Here is a 23,271-nt window from a genome sequence, read left to right as displayed (position 1 = left end):
GCGCCCCCGGCTGGGCGCTTCCCCTCCCGGGCTCCAGCTGCGCTGGGGAAGCGCCGGCTGGGGGCGCAGGGTCTGAGGGCTGCCCAGCAAACCCTGAAGCCGGTAGCACTGGGGCAACCCTTTCCCCCTGGCTGGGAGTGGAAGGGAGGAGGGGGCAGAGTTAAGGTGGAGAAGGGGCGGAGTTGGGGCGGGGCTGGGGGTGGGGAAATGGGCGGGGCCAGGGCCCGTGGAGGGTCCTCTTTTTTTATTTATGAGATATGGTAACCCTAGCCTGGAGGGTGTGAGTATGTCTCCAAGTACATACCCTGTACACTCTCTCCTTGCTTTCCCATCTACACTGCTATTTTTAGCAATGCTATTTTGGTGGGGGGGAGGGGGACAGCGGGGAAAGGCTCCAGAAGCTCCCTGCTGCTAAGCCTTTCCCTGCTGCAGTGAAAGACACCAGCAGCAGGGAAAGGCTCCAAGGCTCTGCCAGTTCCCTGCCAGCTCTTCCTTTCCTCATCACAGTGAAAGGTTCTGGCTGTAGGGAACTGCTGAAGCCTTTCTCTGCTGCCTCCCTTCTGCCAGAGCTTTTCACTGACATGGGTAGCTACACGTGGCAGTGTGGATGGAGCCTGCTTTTCACTGCGGCGTGTAGCTACACTGACACTATACACCTCTGCCGCCCATGCTGCGTAGTATAGATTTAGCCTTATACACAGGTAAGTGGGAACAAGTAGGGTAAAGATGTCTGGATACAAGACAGTCTAATTTATATCATCTAACATATTACCTCTTAATTTTGTCAGGCTTGTCCTTCACGCATAAGTCCCTTTCATTCTAAGGCTCACATTTGAATCAACCAAGTTACAAGGAGAGCAATATAACCTCATTCAAATGCAACTTCAGAAATTCCTGAACCATGTTTTCTTTATATGTTTATTTAATCTTTATACAGCACACCCTTCAATTTAATCTGTTTCATGTGTTCTTGTATTCACAAGCATGTAATCCACCATAATTGGCACATCATGCCCGATTTTTTGCCAGACAAATCTTAGATCCTGACTGCAGTATATTTTACACTACATAGATTAGTGGATACATTAATTTTATAATTGTGTTATAGCTAACTATTATTGTGGTTCATTAATTTTGTTGTATTTAAGGCGCCTAATGTGAGCTTTGGTCTTGTTAAAACAAATATGAAAGATATCAGTCTTTATATGTGCATTATCCTCCAAAGGATCCTCCAAACTCCAGCAAAGGGGGAGTTTAAAGTATCATCTTGCTGCAACATTCCTTATTCTCAAGAGACACTGTGAAGGAATTCTTGAAGGTCAGAATCAATTTGTGACCTGATTCAAAAGGAAGTATCCCTGGCAACAAAATGCATTTTACTTTTGTATTCCAAGAGGAGAAAAAAGATCTTAACAATAATTTAAAAAAGGACCCGAGCAGGCAATATCTCCTCTATTACACTGATAATACATCTTTACTCCTTATGTTTTATGTATGTTTTATTTAAAAGGGACTCTGTAAAAGTAAATAGGCTCCATATTGTAATAAACATTTTTCTTGGTTTGGGGCCTGTTCCCATTGAAATGTCAATGAGAACAGGAGGGGTCCTTTTGTTTGAAAAGTTCATAATTCTTTCCACTTGACCACATACAGATTTTATTTTTTGAGATAGAAACTTTCCATATGTCATAATCCCCTAAGTAAGCGCTATAGCACTTCATTATGAGTAGTCCAACACTAACAAACAAGGAAATGCGTGTTGAATACAGTGCAGAGAAGAAGAAACAGAGAGGTGTCAGATTACAATTTCAATCTTCCAAATGATTCATAATAAAAAAAGGATTATTTTTTTTGAAAAATTATGAAACTACTGTGACAGTTTGCCCCATAAGGCTTTATGTGGGGTGTGTGCTTATAAATGTATGTATGATATAACTGGAATAGGGTTTTGCTACATATGCCATGTAACATATCTATGTAAAGGTTATGGTCTACTGGTTATGTTCATCCTAGTTGTATGTAGGCACCATTTGTGTCTTCAAAGTTATGTATACTTGCTTGATTTCTAAGTAAGCTTTGTGAGGCATTTGGTCAGCTTCTTTAGGAAGAAATTCGCAAGGTTAAGTACCTGATCAGGAAGCATTTGGGGAACAATGCATCCTGGAATGCTCCAATCCACATAAGAAGTCTTCCTGGAGACATACAAGATACCATGTGGACAATGGCTTCTACCTGTAAAGACTGAGTCATGCATGGACATGTGAGTTGCCCAGGTGACTCCAGAACTCCATCTTGGAGCTGGACTTCGCATAGAAGTGAGGAGGGGGGTCTCCACCCACAAGAGAGTCTATTTAAATCCGTGGGAGACCCCTCCATTTTGGTCTTGAGCTGGCTAAAGAAGGAGCCTCTCCACCTCCCAGAATACTGGAAGGAAACTGGAACAAAGGAGAGTAACTACAGGGGGGTCAAGTATCAGAGGGGTAGCCGTGTTAGTCTGAATCTGTAAAAAGCAACAGAGGGTCCTGTGGCACCTTTAAGACTAACAGAAGTATTGGGAGCATAAGCTTTCGTGGGTAAGAACCTCACTTCTTCAGATGCAAGTAATGGTGGACCCAGGCTAAAAGGAGATTAGCCTGTAAAAGGGAGCATTCTGGAACTGGTGAGGATCTTGTCTGTATTTAGTTTGATTAGACATAGATTTGCGCATTTTATTTTATTTTGCCTGGTGACTTACTTTGTTCTGTCTGTTACTACTTGGGACCACTTAAATCCTACTTTCTGTATTTAATAAAATCACTTTCTACTTAGTAATTAACTCAGAGTATGTATTAATACAGCAAACAACTGTGCATATCTCTCTATCAGTGTTATAGAGGGTGAACAATTTATGAGTTTACTCTGCATAAGTTTTATACAGGGTGCAACGGATTTATTTGGGTTTAGACCCCATTGGGAGTTGGGCATCTGAGTGCTATAGACAAGCACACTTCTGTGAGCTGTTTTCAGATAAACTTGCAGCTTTGGGGCAAGTAATTCAGACCCTGGGTCTGTGTTGGAGCAGACGGGAGTGTCTGGCTCAGCAAGACAGGGTGCTGAAGTCCTGAGCTGGCAGGGAGAACAGGAATAGAAGTAGTCTTGGTACATTAGGTGGCAGCTCCCAAGGGGGTTTCTGTGATCCAACCCGTCACAACTACCTTGACACCATTCCGTATAAATGATAGAGATATCATGGCTAGTTAACTAATAAATACACACCCAAATCATACTATCAGTTCAATATCTATTTTCTGTTCCAAGTGTAACTGAACATATGTTTTCATAGAATCATAGAATATCAGGGTTGGAAGGGACCAGAGGTCAGCTAGTCCACCCCCCTGCTCAAAGCAGGACCAATCCCCAGACAAATTTTTACCCCAGATCCCTAAGTGGCCTCCTCAAGGATTGAACTCACAACCCTAGGTTTAACAGGCCAATGCTCAAACCACTGAGCTAGCCCTCTCCCCTGCTCAATAAACCAAGTACAAACACTTCAGCACTTACTTTGCTTCATACTCTAAGGAAAAGTTCACAGAAATCTCAAGACCCCTGCTTCTTTTGAAGTTAATAGCATTTTTCTTGTCTTGAGCATACAATTTGTTGAAACCTAGGATTCCACTAAGAATGTAGACCCAGTTAAATTAGCCCCTGCAGACTGTAGCTTCCTTCCTTTGGCACTTTGGTTTGTTTTCAAAAAGAATGAAAAAAGAGTGTGTGTATGCTCTCATGCATGCAGTATGATGGCCATAAGACACACAAATGATGAAACAGAGAAAAACATACTTCAGCTTCATCCTTTTCTGTGCACTTACATAAAAAGAGAGTGTTTTGCTAATCAACCTCAGTAACGTAACCAATGTACAACTTAAAATACACAGACTCAGGGCTTGTCTACACAGCGGGGTAATGCGCTCTACAGGGTTGTGATTTCTAAAGTGCACTAACATAATGCATGTTAAATGGTCTGTGTAGACCCTGCTGGTGTGCACTAATGTAATTTAAAGTTGTGCAGTTTGAAACAGCGCTATGCTAAAGTGCACTGGGGAACCTTTAGTGCACATCAACAGGGTCTACATGGACCAATTAAAATGCATGATGTTAGAGCACTTAAGAAATCACACCCTATGTAGAGTGCATTACCCCTCTGTGTAGACGAGTTCTTAGTGCAGAGACCAGAGGGGTGTGTGTATGTGTGTGTGTATAACCTTTTATTAATTGTACAGCTACAAGACTACTCAAAAGTGCTTTGGTACATAGATACACTACCAATATTCAATGTGAGTTTTCCTGCTGGTATCAATGGAATCAGGAGTTAGCCCTTCATCTTTTTTGTTTATTGTAAAATTGAGTGCCAAATTCTCTGCTGGTATAAACTGGCACAGCCCCTTCTAGTTCACTGCAGCTGTATCAGTTTATACTAGCTGTGAATCTGGCATGTAATGAATTATCTTTGACATGCTCTTTTAGGATTTCATCCAAATCCACTGATTTCAAAGGGAGTCTTTCCACTGAAGAAAGTGAGAGCTAGGGTTGTTCTTTTACCATCTCCAGAATTAGTGGCAGCTGTAAGACTGTATGCCAACCTCTGGTGTACGTTCTTCTTGCATTGGTATTACTACAATCTCTGGTGGACTTTCTGGCTTTGACCTTTTTCTGGTTTCTTTTTTGATAATGTTGCTGGTGGCTGTTGGAACAACCTGGACGAATCTTTTTGGAATAGCATTTCCCAAGAATCTCCATCAACTTCTATGTATTTATTCTACAGTATGTCTAAAATACTGTATACTTCTAGACAATTCCTTCTCTTTTAAAAGAAATACTACTGTGGTCCACAGTAATGATTCCCAGTGCTGTAAGAACATTACTACAAGCTGTAGGGTAGGTTCCATTATTGTAGAATTCTGGGTTTCCAGTCAAAAGGTGAAAAAAAACCCCTAATTTTCTGGGAAATGACACAAGAGGTATTCTGTTTTCTATCATGTCATTATCTGACATGGAAATGTTAGCTACATGTGTGCTACTTCAAAGAAATTTATTTTAATTGCCCTGTCCTCTTTTCCTTTGGCAGCAATCCAGCTCAGAATATTCACTGTTTGCTTTTCTCCTGAATAATAAACATGAACTACCACTTCCAAGAGGGTGAATAAGTGTTCCAGCTTGGAACTATAAAGGAACCATGCTGCCTAGAATAATCCTTCTCTCTCTACCCATTCCCTCCTGAAAACATGCAAGGATCCAAACATAGTTACCATAGAAACCACTACTAATACATAGTTGCTGCTCTCTTTTTCTGGGTTCCCTGCTCCATTTGGATACACTTATTCTCCTCCAATCCAAAAGGTGGAAAAAAGTGCAGTGCCATCTGAGTGGACAATTTGCAAGCCAGCCATGGAACTTGATACACAATTTTCATTCTATGAAGTTCTCTTATAATCAGTCCATTGCTGAGAAGCCATTACTCTGTACTTGGTTGTTAGATATATTCTAAAACAGGGGTCGGCAACCTTTCACAAGTGCTGTGCCGAGTCTTCATTTAGTCACTCTGATTTCAGGTTTCGCGTGCCACTAATACATTTTAACGTTTTTAGAAGGTCTCTTTCTATAAGTCTATAACATATAACTAAACTATTGTTGTATGTAAAGTAAATAAGGTTTTTAAAATGTTTAAGAAGCTTCATTTAAAATTAAATTAAAATGCAGAGCCCCCCCGGACCAGTGGCCAAGACCCGGGCAGTGTGAGTGCCACTGAAAATCAGCTTGCGTGCCGCCCTTGGCACACGTGCCATAGGTTGCCTACCCCTGTTCTAAAATATACTGAGGATTATTAAATATCTGCAAATTCATTAATATGTGATAAGAAGAAATGACTGATTAGTAACTACCTCTTTTGTAGTGAAAATTGACCTTGCTGGCCAGTACGAAAATCTCCACCAAGAATCTCCCATCCCTTCAAATGATGTCAAATTCTTGCTGACTTAGCCTATGTCTGCGCTGCTAGCTAAGGGTGTGATTCCCAGCCTGCAGGGACATAAGTGTGCTAGCTCTCCTCTGAGCTAGCCTGCTAAAACAGTAGTGTAGCCATGGTAGCGTGGGCAGCAGCATTGGTGACACAGGCTAACTCCCTTGAGTACATACCTATGGGATTCAGGTGGGTTTGTACTCAGAGCGGCTAGCTGTGCTCCCACTGCAGCTGTCCGTGCTTCCCGCAGGTACACCACTATTTTTAGCATCCTAGCTCAGATGAACACTAGCACAAGTATGTCTACGTGAACTGGGAATCACACCCCTTGCGCGTAGTGTAGACGTATCCATTTACACTCCGACTAAGTATTGCATTTGTTATTTAATTACCATTTCCTCAAACTTGTCAAAATTATTCCACTTTTAAATAAAACATTTTCTATTTCAAAACACAAATTTAAAAGAGGAGTAAAATATTTTTCGGTTCATTACATTAACAAGCTAACAAAACATCAGCAGAGATTGTCCTATACATCTGTTGTTATGGTGAATATTTGCTATTAAAATAGATGGTAATCTGACAGGCCTTCTGAGAGTCAATGAAGGAAACATATAGAAAAATTGGTGTTTGACTGTTTCCTGTTTTCTGAAAGGATATTATAATGAAGAGCAATGAATAATAAAATGCTTTGGTTATTGAAAATGAATTGCAGTGTGCTGTCTTCTTTCGAAGAACCATTGTATAAGTAGCAAATGAAACCTGTCTTTGCTAACAAAGAGTATGTACAGGTGTCACTGGGTCCAGTCGTAGTAGATGCTACATGGCAGTTGGTTTATGTGGGGTGATTGGCTATCCCGCATAATGATATATAGACTGCAAATGGAAATCACACTGCTGTCTCTTCCAGCTGCGTTATGTTGCAGGAACAACTTATAATTTTAGTATGTAATCAAACAAGTCGAAGTAGCTATATATACAAACTCCAATTAAAGGGGCCCATCTGTGACTTCCTAACTGACAAGCACAAAATTTCTGGGTCACAGCATTCAGACCCACTCCAGACACAAATACCCTCCTCAAGGAAAAAGTCTTATGCATTTATTAAGGCTAAAACCAAAGGGTTCTATGTCAGTCACTCTATAAACCTACAGAATCTAGTATAAAATTACATACTTCATAGAGAATTAAAAGATCATCCTATAGCACTTAATAGTGGATTCTCTGCATTTCTGTTACAGAATTCTATAACTTGGGTTAAAAATTCTGTACAAAGGTTATCATTACATTCAATAAGATTGCTTGTTTTTATAAGCATAGGAAAGGCAGGTCCACTTCCTCTCTTTCTTCTCTCCGCATCAGTACATTGGCTATTTATTTATTGCATTGACTAGCCTTCACTCTGGAGACCTAGATTCAAATCTTGATTGAGTATGACAAATGAGAATGAATTTGTGGTTTCACCTTCACCCAGGACTGAACCACCACTCAAGGCAAAGAGGTACAGTTCATGCTCTCTGCTCAAGGAACACCAATTCTGGAAAAGCAGACTGGTTATAGGTCAATTGTTCAGATACAATTATGTGAAGAAGTTGCCTGCCTACCTGTGCTTTAAGTCATACAAAATATATGAAAACAACTTTTTTCGCCCATTCACTACTCTTATTTTACCTAACATTTGTGTGTGTTTGCGTGTGTGTTTGGGGGAGGGGGTGGGGTTTCTTTCATGCTATTTGATCAAGCCTGTGGCAGCATTTCTCAATCCATATTCTACAATACTAACACCAGATCTCTATTCTACTCATCTCCAATAAATAAGGTAAGTTGGCTATTTTGGAGAACCTTGCCAACCCTATTGACTGGGTATTTTGGTCTCAAATCTCCCTCTAACAAGGATTCCCTTACATCATTGTGCTACCAGCATCGCTTACTCAGAAATCTGTCTTATTCCCAGTCATGAATCTTTATGTTGACAGAACCTTTGGTATTGTTTCTACAACCAAATGAGTAAATGTTTTTGTATATATTGTCTCCATATAACAATTATATTTTATCATCTTCCTCTACATTCCCTCCCACATATGCACTTTTGTTCTTTCCAAAAGCAAATCTTAGGGGGATACATTCTCCTCTCCGTGTGTGGGAGTTGCATGTGCATACCCTTGTGCACCAGGTGAGAAGGATGAATGCATTTTCTGAACTGGCCAAACTACTTATAGTTTTTCTTTGTGAAATTAAATGATCAGTGGTAGTAATTATGAAAGTATCTGAAAACATCAAACAATAAAAATGTACTCAATAGAAGCAATCAGTGCAAGAACCAACTGCATTTCAGAAAGCAACAGCATTCTCCTATACTGGAGGCTGCAGATACTTGCTATTATATTTCCAAAGCTGTGGTAATGTTCTAAAATTCAGAATAATCCTTTTCTCTACTCATTTTCAAGCACCTAAAAAAATCAATAAAAATACTCTGCAAGTCTGAGTCTCAGTGTTCAAGGAACATCTCTACCTGTTATCATGAAACTGACCCCAAAAGCCTACCCCTTCCTGGCACAATACCCATGCTTACATACCAATAACTGTCCTTATTTTCATGCATCTTATTCATTTTGGGTAGGATAGAAAGATCATGTTACCACATTTTCTAACAGCCTGTCTTGAAAACTAGTAAGCTAGTTCATTAGCATTGAATGCTGGGATTACTTCACTTTTGGTGACAGTAAATATATTATGTAGTAGATGGCTCTACTGTTCCAGGGAGAACTGTGTACATTTATACTATAATACAAATGTTTAATAATAATAATTTGTTAACTGGTAGAATTTCTGCTTTGGACCATGTAACTACGCACCTCAGAAACCCCCTTTTAATATGCATTTTACCGTTAGCCAGTACCTTGTTTCTGTCCTTTTGGAAAATGGTGTTGCCACACAAATCAAGTCTTTTTGGAAGTTTCCGTTAACAGATAAACAAGTTTCCCATGCCAGGGCCAATTAAAGCTAGTGAAAAATACAGTGGGCCACATTTTCTACTTAACGGAAATGGACACAGCTCCTTCAGCGGAGTTGGGTTCACTTATGCCAACAGAAATTTGCCTCAGTCTGTCACTTAGATATGTATGAAAAATACCGGAGTTTGTTATTTGGATCCTGATCCCAAATGATTAATGTAGTTACATAGCCTGAGCTCTCAAAATACTTGTAAGCATTTCATTTTGATTTATGTCACTACTCTTGCATGTAAGTTCTCTATTTAACTATAAAGTAGTTTTAAAGATGAAGCCATGTTTAATTTACACTTCAATTCATGCCCCTGTTACTAAGAGTGAATGTTTTATCAATGATCCAGACCCTTTTGGCTTATCTTCGACCTAAGCAATCCCCAGGTACCTCCTTCATGATATTTCCAGTTGTTATGCATCTTTATTGTTATCTGTTGCAAGTTTAGGGGGAGGGATAGCTCAGTGGTTTGAGCACTGGCCTGCTAAATCCAGGGCTGAGAGCTCAATCCTTGAGGGGGCCACTTAGGAAGCTGGGGCAAAATCAGTACTTGATCCTGCTAATGAAGGCAGTGGGCTGGACTCAATGACCTTTCAGGGTCCCTTCCAGCTCTATGAGATAGGTATATCTCCATATATTATTATATTATCCATGTTCTTAAAAGTAGGCCAACACTGCAAGTTGGTTTCATGCATGGTCTCAGTTTTCTTTTTTGTATAGCAAGTATATATTTAGCTTGATACAGATGAACTCTGCTGTGCTCTGAAAGAAATATTTATCACAGCAGAGGGCAGATCCTCACAATATACTGGAGCCACAAATACCTGCACTAGGGATAATGTTCTAGTCTCATATTGTCATATACTGTCAGGTAGTGCATTAAAGGATTTCAACAAATGAATCTGTTGCAGAAGTGTCTGGCTTACCCCAAGTGTTATTAAACTTGCCATAGGTCAGGCATTTTGCAGAATTTACTAGAGCACATATTCTTTTATTTTTACACTAGACAAATAAGCAGATTAAAAAATAAATACAAGCTCACAAATAAAATGGCAATGTGCATCTATTTCACAGTTACCATTACATCTAGTGACAAAATGTTATTTAAGTGAGTAAAATGTAAGATAGCAAGAGATTTTGTGAATATGACTGATAACTGAAATTACTGCATATAGCCTTTGAATACACATTGTGTAAAAAAACCCTACTTTCTTGAAATAAAAGGGGTGCTGTGAGGAGTGGAGGAAGTGACTGTATTTATAGCAGCAGTTTATGGGTTATGTATTTAAGATTCTATAAACATTACAGATTAAAGCTAGTACCAATCAGGATTCAAAGAATAGTCTATAGTTTTAGCTTAGAAAGTACTATTCTGTAGACTGAATAATCATGTTAAACAAGTAACAGAATTAGTGACCCATCATGGCACCTTTGACTTACCTCAATAAAGAAGAGACTAGCTGCTGACGTTGGATGATGGTACATATAGACTGTTACAAGGATGGCTGCTGCTACAATGAGGACCAATATCAGAATTCCAACAATTAAACCAGCATGGAGAGTTCCACCTTTCTTCTCTGCAGCGCTATCATCTGTAGAGGCTACAAGCATGGAATACTTATTAGCATGGCAACTGTTTTGAGATTAAGAGAGATTATTTCTTCTTGTCTACAATAAATTATTAAAATGACAATTGAACATTTGTTTTCTCTGTCCTACATTTTCCTAATATTCTCATTAGCCCAAGTTGCAGAAAGAAATTACATCTTCCTATCCCCCATATGCGTACTCATATAATGTTAATGAAATGACATTTCCAAATGTTTTATTATTTCTAGCTCAATAAACAAAATTAATATCCTTCTTTCTGAAAGTAATTTGGACATTCTAAAGTTCCTAATTATCTACATAATGAATTTACATAAGAACAAAATTTGACTTTGATTTTCCCAAAAAACTATCACAGATGTCCTACAGACATCAAATATTAATTGAATACATTTTGAAATATGTATTTTGTCATTTTTTTTTGCAAGCTTCAATTTGAGAGATGTCACAGTTCCCGGTGAGGGGTAGCTAATAAACACATTCTGAAAGCCTGATTCATTAGCTTGGAGAATGATTTCCCAAAGTCCTGTGCAACTGAATCACATTGCAAAAGTGTAACAAATGAATGTTAAATGACCCTCAAATATTTTAATCTTAGTATGAAGGGAGTACAAATATTACTGAAGTTGATCATTTTGTTAAACTTTATACCGATAGGTCTCTTGTTGTATTATACATTTGCCTTGGGGAAAGAAGACATACCAGAGTATATATCCCCTAAAGCAAATAACACCACTACTCCCAGATAAATCAACCAATTGAAAGTCTGCTTAACAGTGTTATCATCATGCTGAAAGAGTCTTACTAAGTTAGTTAGTTGTCACTGGTGGTACTGGTTGCACTTGGGTGAGTCTGATTCCTATTTTGGGCACCCCAGAGAATTTTAGCAATTTCAAACATCAACAGTAGGTTATTCAGCTACTATTGCTTATAAACAGAATTCACACATAATCAGTTACCATACTGTAAATAGAAAAGAAACAAGAAGAAAGGGAAGGCCTTAGAATGATTCAGAAGCCCTGAATTAGTTTTAAGACCCATTGGAACACATGATTTGCATACAAAAACTAATGTTGGTGCTAGTGTTCCCATCCTTGTCTGCCTGTTTGTCAGTCTTTCGAACAATCACCTATGTCATCTGCTTTCATGTGACCCCATTCTGGGCTTCTGAATCACTCCAAAGCTGCCCTCTTCTTGTTTCTTTTCTATATATATTGTGGTAACTGATTGAGTGACAGTTCTGTTTTGTTTTTATGCAATTGAAAGCTGAACTCATTAACAAGGACCCTTCACTTTTAAGCCCCTCTCCAAAACACATTTCTGTCATGTTGCCTATAGTGATGCTTGTTGAGTTGTATAGAAATCCTTTTTGTTGTTCCCTTTCCCAGACTAGGATGTATCTGTTTGTCCTTAATTGATGAGATCCTCAGGGCAGGAACTGCACCTTCTCATGTGCCTGAAAAGCACCTAGTACCTCTCAGGCAGAACTGCAAACAAATGGTACATAAAAATAGTAATAACTACTGTACATGATCTTTTAGCATTCACCAGCTGGTCAACAGATCATTCAAAACATATCATAGACAAGGAAAATTGAAAAAGACCAGGAAAGGGACTATCTAGCTAGGTTCTCTCACAGTGATGCCTGTCACGGTACCAGCTGAGCACTTAGGGTGAATGGCTAACTCTCATGATTCCAGCTACACATGTTCATGCATAGTAGTACTCTCAGATGGAATCAAACTGTATACAGCAAGAGGTACAAAAGCAAAACCATAGAAAGGAATTTAAAATGCTGCCCTAACTTGGGATCTTGGAGAAGAGCATGAACGTCTGATACTATTTCCTCCCACAGATTTGCTTCTGTGGCTATAGGTAAAGCAACTCCTTGGAAGCCAGTAGTCTTCTCTTCCAGGTCTTGCAGCAGCTGGCTATGGAACACTTCACATGTTGCAGGCTCAGACAGCAGTCGACCAGCCTAAGCTTCTCTCCTCCGCTTTCACAGCACTAAGCTCAACCACAAGAGCACATGGGGCCCAGGCCCAACCTGACCTTCTTGTAGCCTACGGGGCTGGGGGTGTTGCAAAGCCAGGCACAAGAAGAAGAAAGTAAAAGATGAGAGAAAGAGAAACAAGAGGCAGAAGAGGATGGGAGAGAGAAAGAAAATGGGCAGAAAAGAAAGGTTAGGAGACAAATGTGCTCGAGTACAGTGGAACAGAGCTGGGCCCCCCACATCATTACAAGGAGTGGGGGGCTTCTACAACAAAAAGAAGTTGTGGGGTCTTAGCCATTTCAGCACACTTTAAATTGAATTAACTTTGTTTATTCATACTGTTCACAGCTAGCAGCAGATACATTTCAAAATTGCTATGCTAATCACATTTTTTTCCACATTTCAAGGGGTCTTGTGTATTAATTTTTGTACCATCTGCACAATTTTTTTACTACCATGGGTCCCATTCTGCCATCTTTCCTTATGACACAAGTACACCAGATGAAGTGTGCAGATGTGAGTTGCTCCCATGACTGGCTGCCCTCAGGGCCATTACAGGACCAGTGGAAAAAGGAAGATGGCTTTACCGAGAGATAATTTAAGGTAGCCCAGTAGTTCTCAACCTGCAGCTGGAGGCCATTTGCAGCCCAATCAGCACACAGCAGCGACCCATGTGACAGCCTCAGGGCCATACAGGTAGTCTATATATTGTTTGGAGGCAGCCCACATAACACATAGAGAGCTGCATATGCGGCCCACAATGGTAAATACGTAGAGAAACGCTGATCTAGCCACAGGAGCAAATTTGTGGGAGGAAGGGAGAATCTGGAATCATTCAACTTTCCCCTGCTCCTCTAGATAGGGCCGTTTTACCCTGTGGTGCCGCTGTATAATTCATCAGGCAGTCAATGGGCCAACGCATGGTGTAAAGTACAACTCAGTGGAGTTAGAGTGACAGAAACAGGCCCTAAGTCATTTATAAAATGGCTATATGCCTGCACCTGTGACTAGACTGAATTATAAAAGCTCAAACTGAAATTTTCAGTTTATACACAGTAATAAGGATAATAATACTTAGTACTTGTACACGCTTTACATGCTCAAAGCACTGTGCAAACACCAATTAATTTATCTAGAGGCCAGCAGGAGAGGCCTGCTTTTATGTTACATGCCCTGAGCCAGACTGTGAATCCTTTATTTGCAGTGATGAGCAGTTAATTGCACGAACAGTCCCATTGACTCATCAGTAGGAGTAAAGGATTCATAAACTGGCTCCCTAATAGTTACTTTTCCTTTTACAACTGCCTACTCCTTTGCTCTTCCACTGAATGCTGGATTAGCACAAGTTAAATTTACTTGACCATTTACACCCATTTTCTGAGCAATTTATGCCTGACAAGTACTTTTATCATTACTTTGTGGACTATCCTATTCTACAGACATATGAAAGAAAGGTCCTAGCCAGGGAGTAGGGACCAGATCAAACTAATCCCTTTAATTTGATACACTGTCAGTATTTACTACCTGGATTTGTAAATGAGAGACTCCAAATGATAGCAGCCTGTCAGTATTTCTTCTAGCCCATTGTGTAAAGTATTCCAAGTACATTGAAATAATGATCAGAATGGCAAATGCAAAAAATAATAAAATATAAATACATGGTTTTCTAAATGACAAGTGTAAGTGACTAGTGATTTCCATAATCAAACTTCTGTTCATTGACCTCAGTGTTAGAATGCTGAAGAGAAATTGATTTCACTCTGTTTGCACAGACAATAAACAATGTTGTCAACTGTGAAAATATCCTCTGCCATAAATCAAGGACAGGTCTTTAAAAAGCCACAGAGGGGAATGCTAGAAAGATGACCTGGAATCTTTTTCAGGTGCAAAAACATTATTAAGCTTATCACAGCCCATCTCCTGCTGCAGGCAAGGCTAAACCTGTAAGGAGGATATTTGTCTTGATGACCAATCCCTTCCTGATGGCAGCTCTCACGAATGAGCTTCCCTCACACTCTCCTTTTCTTTTGCTCCAGTGGTGGGTGTTATAGATAGCATGTTCTGTTTACTAGAGGGTCACACACGTCATAGCTTGTGTAGGCTGAGTTTATGGCACACACCAAGGGCTCCTTCCATCCTTTCATTCCCTCCTTCCCCGACGAACTCCCTGTGTGTCCCCCTTTATTTCAGGGACTCCTTACAACTCCCCCCAGTCACTCCCCTGCCAGGAGTTCTGTGTGCCCTTCCATTTCCACTTCCCCCATGCTCTCCAGTCCCCCTTTTCATCCCATGGCAGGGGCTCTGCATACTAACTAATCTCCATACCAATTCTCCCCCCCCAAAGGTTCTGTGTGTTCCCCACTCCCTCCTCTTCCCATTTCAGAATCCAACATTCTCCTCCCCATGGATAGGGCTCTGTGTGCACCTCAGTCCACTTTGTCCCTTCATGTCCTTCCTTACCAGGGGCCCCCAATCTCCCCCATCACTAGGTGTTCTGTTTGTCTCCATTCCCCTCTCCACCAGTAGCAGGGTCCCCCATTCTTTTCCCATGCCAAGGGCTCGGTCTGAACCTTAATAACTCCTGTTCCCCGCATTTCCTCCTTTCCCCTGGTTTACCAGGGGCTCTGTATGTCCTTCTTCCCCCTCTACCAACCTGTCATCCACCAAAGGTTCTGTGCACCCCATTCTACCCTCCCTCCATATCAGGGTCCCCAATCTCTTCATGTCCCCTTTCTCCTCCATCCTTATTCTTCTTTCTGTCTGGGGGATATAAGCCATTCAGGATGTCAACATGCTAAAACTCCATTGGGAGGATAGGCAGAGGTGAGAGGCTGGAAGGTGTTAATGGGTGCCATCAATCAGTTCTTTGTCCTACAGAAAATTGCAGAGGTGCTTGAGGTTTGGCTGTGCTGAAGAGCTGGCAGGGGCTTCGTGTGTCCCCCATTTCCCACCTTTTGGTTTTCCAAGTTCCTCCCAAATCCACAGGGTTCTGGCTATTGTTGCCTAGAACATTCCCGGAAATTTTTGAATTGATTAGATGGCCTGACAGACAGAGACATGCCACTGAATTGAGTATAAGGCCTTTGCAAGCTCACCCAATTACTCAAACAAAAATGGTTCTAGTATAACTCTTAAACAAAAGGAGTGTGTTCATATGTTCAGGCTAGTCTGCTTCTCTTTATGGACTGTATAGCAGGAAGGAAACAGTGGGTAATTACATGCTTTTTAAAAAGCAAACACACAAATGAGCTAAATATTAATTCATTCCAGTCTCCTCTTTTGCTGCTGGAAGGTCTTCCAAGGAAGCCCTGGTCTACAATGCCAACTGACGTTGGTATGACGACATCGCTCAGGGGTGTGGAAAATCCCCTGAGAGACATAGTTATACCAACCTAACCCCGAATGTAGACAGTGCTATGCTGACAGGTGAAGCCCTCCTGTTGACATAGCTACTACCTGTTGGAGAAGTGGAGTACCTATGTCGGGTGCTACAGCAGGCACTGCTGCAGTGCTGTAAGTGTAGACAAGCCTATACAGATAATGAGTGAAAATCAAAAATGTTTTCATAACTGGAATTTTACCTTTAAAAACACATTTTAAAAACATGGAGACTATCTGGTTTGATTTTAGATTATGTCATGACTTATGGTCCGATTAGCTCCTTCGGACATTCTAGTGTAGAAAGACATCAGAGAGACTCAAAGATGCATTATAAAGAGACCTGCCCTGCTCCTTTTGAAGTCAATGGGAATTTTGCAAGAATGTGTTCAAAATCTTAATTAAAAAAAAAAAAAAAGGCCAAACTGGCAGTGGTATGCACATCTTGTAAAACCCATTATGCTGTATTTATAGCATTCGCATCCCTATAGCACACTAACCATTCAGCTCCATAGAACAGTGTACATGACAGACAGTACTATGGTATACGTCCTACGAGATCTGCTCCATAGTTCAGATTTATGCAAGCTTTCCACTATGCTATTATTATAATAGAGAGAGATTGTGAGAGCACCTGCCCCTCAGTAATGGAGGAAGGAAGGGAAGGGTCTAACTAGGAATTCATTAGAGCAGAAATGTAAAGAGGAGACAGTGGAAGGCTGAGGGAAAATCCCTGAAGGTCCACTACTATTTTTTCAGTGGGAGCCCTGTCTGCCCACCCCTGCAGGACAGAGTTAGTGAACTTCCAGACCAGGAAGCAAGGAGAACTGAGGAGCTACACCTAGGAGTTATTTTGTTTGCAAGAGATTTTGTAAGTTAAGCATTGCTTTTTTAGACCCCAGTTGAAGCAAGCCAGCCCTTCTTATCAGTTTGCCCTTATATTTTAGGCTGCAAAAAGCCCTGCTCATAAATCCCAATATAGCTGTACAGATATGTCTGCCTGAAAGTGGTAGGATGCATTTTTTTTTATTTGTTTTTTTTTTTCCTTTTCCAGTTACTCCTGGCTATGGCCCAGTCACATCCACACAGAACTCTTCTTCACTTATATATTGAGGCATTTAAAAATAATGTTTAAAAGTTTATCAATATAAACTGATCTCCTGCTACCGCCTGTGGGCCATATGGAGTGGGGCACAAGGGCCCCAAGGGAATTTGGGAGAGGTGTGGGGAACGACAGGATTGTTGGAGGGGACACAGAAGACCTTGAGAGATGTAGAGGGGCAAAAAAGGTGAAATTTTTAATCCACATTAAACATTGTGAACCCTTAAAATTTTCTACACACAAAACATAAGAGAGTAAATTTTTCTTTGTGGACAAAAGCCTCTTAGATTTCCTCCTCCCCTGCTCCACTGTCGACTACTCCCATATCCCTCTCAGATATAATCCTGCCTCGGAGTAGGGGGGCTGGATTAAGGGGTCCCCTCCAGCCCTCCATTTCTATGATTCTATCCCATTCTGTGGGCTTGCTATGAAACATGCAGGAGGGGAGCCCGGGTTTGATGGCCCCACAAGATCTATCAGAGATCTGTCTATGGGTCCCCAACATGGGTATTTTATGAGCTAATCCAAGTTAAACTTTTGGTTCTTAATAAAACCAAACCAACCAAACAAACAGTGAAATACCCAAACAAAACCTGTCTTTAAAAAAATAAAATTAAGGTTGAAATTTTATTTCAGTATGAGTCCCACTTAAAATTATTGAGGGCTGATGCTATAACCCTTATTGACTTAATTAGCCCCATTAAAGCCAACGGTAAAACTCCTGTTGGCATTAGTGTGACTAGTTAGAAGGACTACTCTGATGAGTAGACTTGCAGGATCAGGCCCTGATTTCATAACAAAGGAATACAGGATGGGCATTGAAATTGTTTTCCTGTGAGTGCTTTAAAAATGCATTTGCTGTTAGGCCATGTGGCAATGCTATAATGTATTATTAACGATCATTCTAAAATAATGATTTTATTGGGCTATTCAGATGAATGAAAGACTATTCACATGAGTAATTGTAGTAGCATCAGGCCCTAACGGTGGTAGAGTACCGTCACATATTTATACTGATCTCTGGAACTAGTGAGTTAGTGTCCTATAGCAATTTAAATGTTAAAGAAATAGAACTTACAAAGCGTTTTTCAGGGACTTTGTGTGAATATGCCACTTGGTGCAGGTTGGGTTTTTTTGTTTTGTTTTGTTGGTTTTGTCTTTGCTGATTTTAGGCTTGTTTCTGCTTTCCTTGAAGTCAATGACAGAACTCTGATTGGCACAATTTGCATGAGCAAGGATGAAAAAATGAATGTTTCAGGATTGGGTTTGATTTTTAAGCAATGGATTGTAGCATGGAGATTGTGATGGCTGATAAACCATGCAGTATGATGTATTATTAATACTAATGCAAAAGCAATAGTAATACCCGAATGTTCTTAATAAACAAGCTCTCTCCAATACTTGCTTAGGAATATAAAAATATGTTAATACATTATTATTATTTTATGTATATAGCATCAAAGAGTGTGTGTGTGTGGGGGGGGACTTTACACACGCTTCAACTGACAGGTCAGATCACCAAAGAGCTCACAATCCAGAGTGCTGATCCTAAAAAGAGACACTAAAATAAGCAGAAATGACAGAGAGTACAGACAAAGAACAGGCCTGGCCTGAGGGGTTCATAATCATTTTTTCAAAGCAGATGGAAATGTACCCTTGCACCTTACATGGAAACTGCTGAGCTATGGAAGTTTTACAGATGAGCCCTTTGTCCCATAATCACACATGACAAAGGATTTTAATCACACAATTATTATGGAATCACAGAAATTGGAGACTTCTAAAGACCTATAGTTGTTAGGTCATTTAATGCCTCACCTGGCCAATGCACGGCTGCACCCTATGAGCCCCTGTCTTTTATGAGAGAACGGGGCTGGTATTCTCCATAGCAGGCCCTCAGCTTTATAAAATTCACTTACTTGTTTGTGCAAAACAGCGCAATCTGCAAATCTTGAGGTCTCGGGGAAAGAGGGACATGCTGAGAGCGGAGTTTAGGGGCTGCGTATTTTCTGCTTTTGGGGAAGCTGCAGGGTTACACCCTCAAACACTGGGAGATTTCAGTTCTGTATCTGAACTTGAGACACTGAGCCCCTCTCATCCGCCGGCCAGTACGCGGGCGCACTTAGAGGCCCCGGGCTGGTTCCATGCCACCCGCGGGCACCGCGTTGGGGACCCCTGTACTAGGACATGCCTTCCGTGGCTGCAGCAATGCAAACTGCTTGCGGCTGCTGCTTGGCATGTCCCAGGGCTTCCTTCTAGATTGCAGCCAGAGAAAGAAGCATTGGGGCTGCATGGTACCTCTCCCTGCATTGCATTACAACCAGTAGTGAGCTGGAGCCGGTTTGCGTGAACCGGTTGTTAAATTTAGAAGCCAGTTTAGAACCGGTTGTTAAAGGGGTGGGCAAACTCCGGCCTGCGGGCCACATCCGGCCCGCCTGAGCTCCCAGCTGGGGAGACTTCCCCGGCCCCTCCCCCACCTTCCCCCCCTCGCAGAGCCTCAGCGCACTGCACTGCCAGCGCTTTGGACCGCTTCTGGGCAGCTCTGCAGCTCCTGCCACTTTGAGCGGCATGGTAAGGGGGTGGCGCTGTGAACTCCAGCAGGCCGCGTGGCATCCATACATGCTGCCCTGAACAGCATGGTAAGGGGGCCGGGCCGGGGCTGGGAGGAGGGGTTGGATAAGGGGCAGGGAGTGGTTAGAGGGGGCGGAGGTTCTGGGGGGTGTGTGGTCAGGGGATGGGGAATGGGGGGGTTGGGTACGTGTGGGAGTTCTGGGGGTCTGTCGGGGTGATGGTGGATGGGGTCGGGGCAGTCAGGGGACAGGGAGTGGGACGAGTTGGGTAGGGGGTGGGGTCCAGGGGGCAGTTAGGATGGGGGTCTCGGGAGGGGGTGATCAGGCGACAAGGAGCGGAGGGGGGTTGATGGGTTGCGGGTTCTGAGGGGGGCAGTCGGGGGCAGGACGTGGGTGGGGGTCGGATGGGGGGGCAGGCTGTTTTGGGAGGCACAGCCTTCCCTACCCGGCCCCTGATACAATTTTGCAACCCCGATGTGCAGGGCTGGCTTTAGGAAGTGTGGGGCCTGATTCGAACAGTTTCGATGGGGCGCTGGCAGGGATGACTAAAAAAAAACCATGTAAAAAAACCACGTGGGGCTTGTACTCACCGGGCGGCGCTCCGAGTCTTCGGCGGCGGGTCCTTCACTCGCTCTGGGTCTTCGGCGGCACTGAAGGACCCGCCGCCGAAGTGCCACCGAAGACTCGGTAGGGAACCGGTTGTTAAGATTTTGGCAGCCCATCACTGATTACAACCCACGTCATCCATTCAAAATACTAATGCACCTAGGCTAACATCATTTCCACAGCCCCTCTTGTGTTCTCTCCTAAACTATTTCCTGCTCCCTATTTGGTCCAATTGCCCCCTTTCCCAGGAATTTCAGGAGACACCAAATAGCTGCTTCCCCATAACAGAATCTTCTGGGAATCACCAGGCGAAGGCTCTTTCCCACATGTTCCCTCTCTCCCCACTGGGCAGTGCAAGAGCAGAAATGCTCCTCCTAGTGCATAACTCTTAGTTGTGAAGAAGTTGTAAGACAGCCCCAAGGATTGTTTCATTACCATACATGGCTGATGGGGAACTATCTGCAGTCATCTCAGAAAACATATGGTTTAGGATCTTACATCTTGGGAAAGCAGAGAGAGATTTACAGTTTGAAGAACGCTACAGAGGAACATCCATAACAGTGCAGTTACTGCTGTTGCAGGAACTTAATGCTCTCAACTTCCATCTTTCTTCACTGTAATGGAGTATGATGTCCTTGTTTTGGGTTGAAGTAATTCCCTTGGCATTCATTATATTTTTGAGCTTTCTGCATCACTGTTATTTGCTTGGCTGCAGAAGGGCTAATACATTTATGCAGAAGTGGATTAAGATTTATTGGGGACCTATAAGACCTATTAAGAACTTTTGGGCCCCCCAAAGCCCTTCGCCATGGCACCCTGCCCCCTGCTCCTCCTCTCCCTCGAGGCCCTGCCCCTTAGCCAGGCCGGAAGCCAGAGCCAGGCAGTGGTAAGAGCTGTGGCAGCCGCCCAGGGAGATGGTTTGCTGTGGGAGCCCAAGGGTGCCAGAACCTTGTAAAAGTGGGGGGGCCAAGGCCAAAGTGGCAGAGGAATCCCTCGCATGGTCCCTGGGCCCTGCTGCCTCCTCCCCATTGCCCCGAGCTCCCTTTCATGGCATGGCACCCCAGGCTCACCCTGCTCCTTGCCTCTTGATCACAGCACCCCCACCTACCCCTTGGCCACAGTGTCCACCCATAAGGCTGGCCCTGTGTTCACCTTATTTCCAAACTCCACTGCCTTCCTGGATTGGCATCAGGATACACATGCCAAAATTAAAACTCCTAGGCTCAGTGTAGAGTAAGATCTAAACAGCAGGCTACTAGCATTAAGATTTATACTCCTCCTCCAGTGGCCAAAATTCATGCTCTCAGTATATTAGGATGCACCCAACAGGGCCAGAATGACAGAATTCACATTAGAGACACAAGGCAGGTGATGTAAATATCTTTTATTGGACCAGCTTCTGTTGGTGAGTGAGACAAGCTTTCGAGCTTACAGATCTGAAGAAGAGCTCTGCGTAAGCTCCGAAGCTTATCTCTCCCCAAGAAAAGTTGCTCCAGTAAAAGATATTACCTCTCCCACCTTGTCTCTCTAATATCCTGGGACCAACAGGGCTACAACAACACTGCATTCAAAAAATGGAGGATTCACATTAGCAGCCCAGAGTGATCATCACACCCGGGTACTATTTTCAAGATTTATATTTCTAGCATAATGTTGTCATTACAGCATGGCACTAGCACTACCAGCACAATGAGATACATATAGCAGGGTGTGAAAGCACTCCTGGGGTCCCCCAAATTGGCTGTGGCAGTAATCTGCCACTGCATTTATGGTTAAGGTAATGTCTTAAAACTATCTTTCCCCCTGCATGTAAGGGAGGAAAGATGGTCTTATTCACGTACTACAAACTGTGACCCAGGAGATCTGGGTTCAATTTCTGGCTCTACCACAGATTTTCTGTGTAACCATGGGCAAGTCACTTAGTTTCACTCAGTCTGATCTGGACTGGAGTCAAGAAGACTTGGAAGTAGCAAGCCCAAAGGGATCCTTTGTTCAGGATGCTGGACATGAACAGGCTCTGTAGTGCCATGGTTCTCTAGTTCAGTGGCTCTTAACCTTTCCAGACTACTGTACCCCTTTCAGGTGTCTGATTTGTCTTGTGTACCCCCAAGTTTCACCTCTCTTAAAAACTATTTGCTTACAAAATCAGACATAAAAATACAAAAGTGTTATAGCCACATTATTACTGAAAAAATGCTTCTTTTCTGATTTTTACCATATAATTATAAAATAAATCAGTTGGAATATAAATATTGTACTTACATTTCAGTGTATAGCATATAGAGCAGTATAAACAAGTCATTGTCTGTATGAAATTTTAGTTTGTACTTACTTTGCTAGTGCTTTTTATGTAGCCTGTTGTTAAACTAGGCAAACATCTAGATGAGTTGATGTACCCCCAGGAAGACCTCTGCATAGTCCCAGGGGTACGCATACCCCTGGTTGAGAACCACTGATCTAGTTTGCTGGGTGCCAACGCTCTACTGGCATAGGCTGGTGGTGCAAATTACTGCATTGTTCTGCACTAGAATCACGCCAAAACTTCCAGGGGCTTGTACTAGAAATAACTTGATTCCATCTGACTGGCTCAAAGGAAGTCAACTGTGTGCTGTATCATTTGGCCTGGCAAAGCATCTGCGCTCTTCATCCCCAAGGGAGTGTGGCTAGCTGGATTAAGTGTGGCCAAGGCACTGTCTCCCCTGCATGCCAGTTGAGGTTAGGCAGCAGACACTGGGCCAATGCATGCTACCTTCTTTCTAAAGCTGCCTCTACTGCTCCCTGAGGCATTCATTATATTTTCCCTGTGAAGGCATAAAGCTTTAGAGCACTTCAACTCAGGGAGTATCTGCATTAGTCTTCCCTTCAAATTTTCCACAAACAATTGTGTAGCTCACCAATGGTAGCAAGGATGAGAACGTTAGTGTACACAGGGCTCCGAGCTGTACTGGTGAGAGCCATAGTGGGAAATTTTAAAGGAAAAGAGTTCGGTCTGGACAGTGCCTAATTCTACACTCCC

The 23,271-nt window shown here is 42.3% G+C and overlaps 1 protein-coding gene across 1 annotated transcript in view; it reads right to left on the bottom strand.

The window, feature by feature from the left end:
* Positions 1 to 23,271, bottom strand: part of PLXDC2 (plexin domain containing 2) — a 254,133-nt gene that overhangs the window by 14,816 nt on the left and 216,046 nt on the right. Inside the window, exon 12 of the mRNA XM_029911008.1 lies at positions 10,439 to 10,599. Coding sequence (XP_029766868.1) covers positions 10,439 to 10,599 — 161 coding nt within the window. The remainder of the gene's footprint in view (positions 1 to 10,438; positions 10,600 to 23,271) is intronic.

The sequence above is a fragment of the Terrapene carolina genome, unplaced genomic scaffold (assembly GCF_002925995.2).
Source record: "Terrapene carolina triunguis isolate 2854851 unplaced genomic scaffold, T_m_triunguis-2.0 Scaffold84, whole genome shotgun sequence".
NCBI classification, from domain to species: domain Eukaryota; kingdom Metazoa; phylum Chordata; order Testudines; family Emydidae; genus Terrapene; species Terrapene triunguis.
The sequence above is the reverse complement of the archived record's forward strand: the minus strand, read 5'-3'. Positions and strand labels throughout refer to the sequence as shown.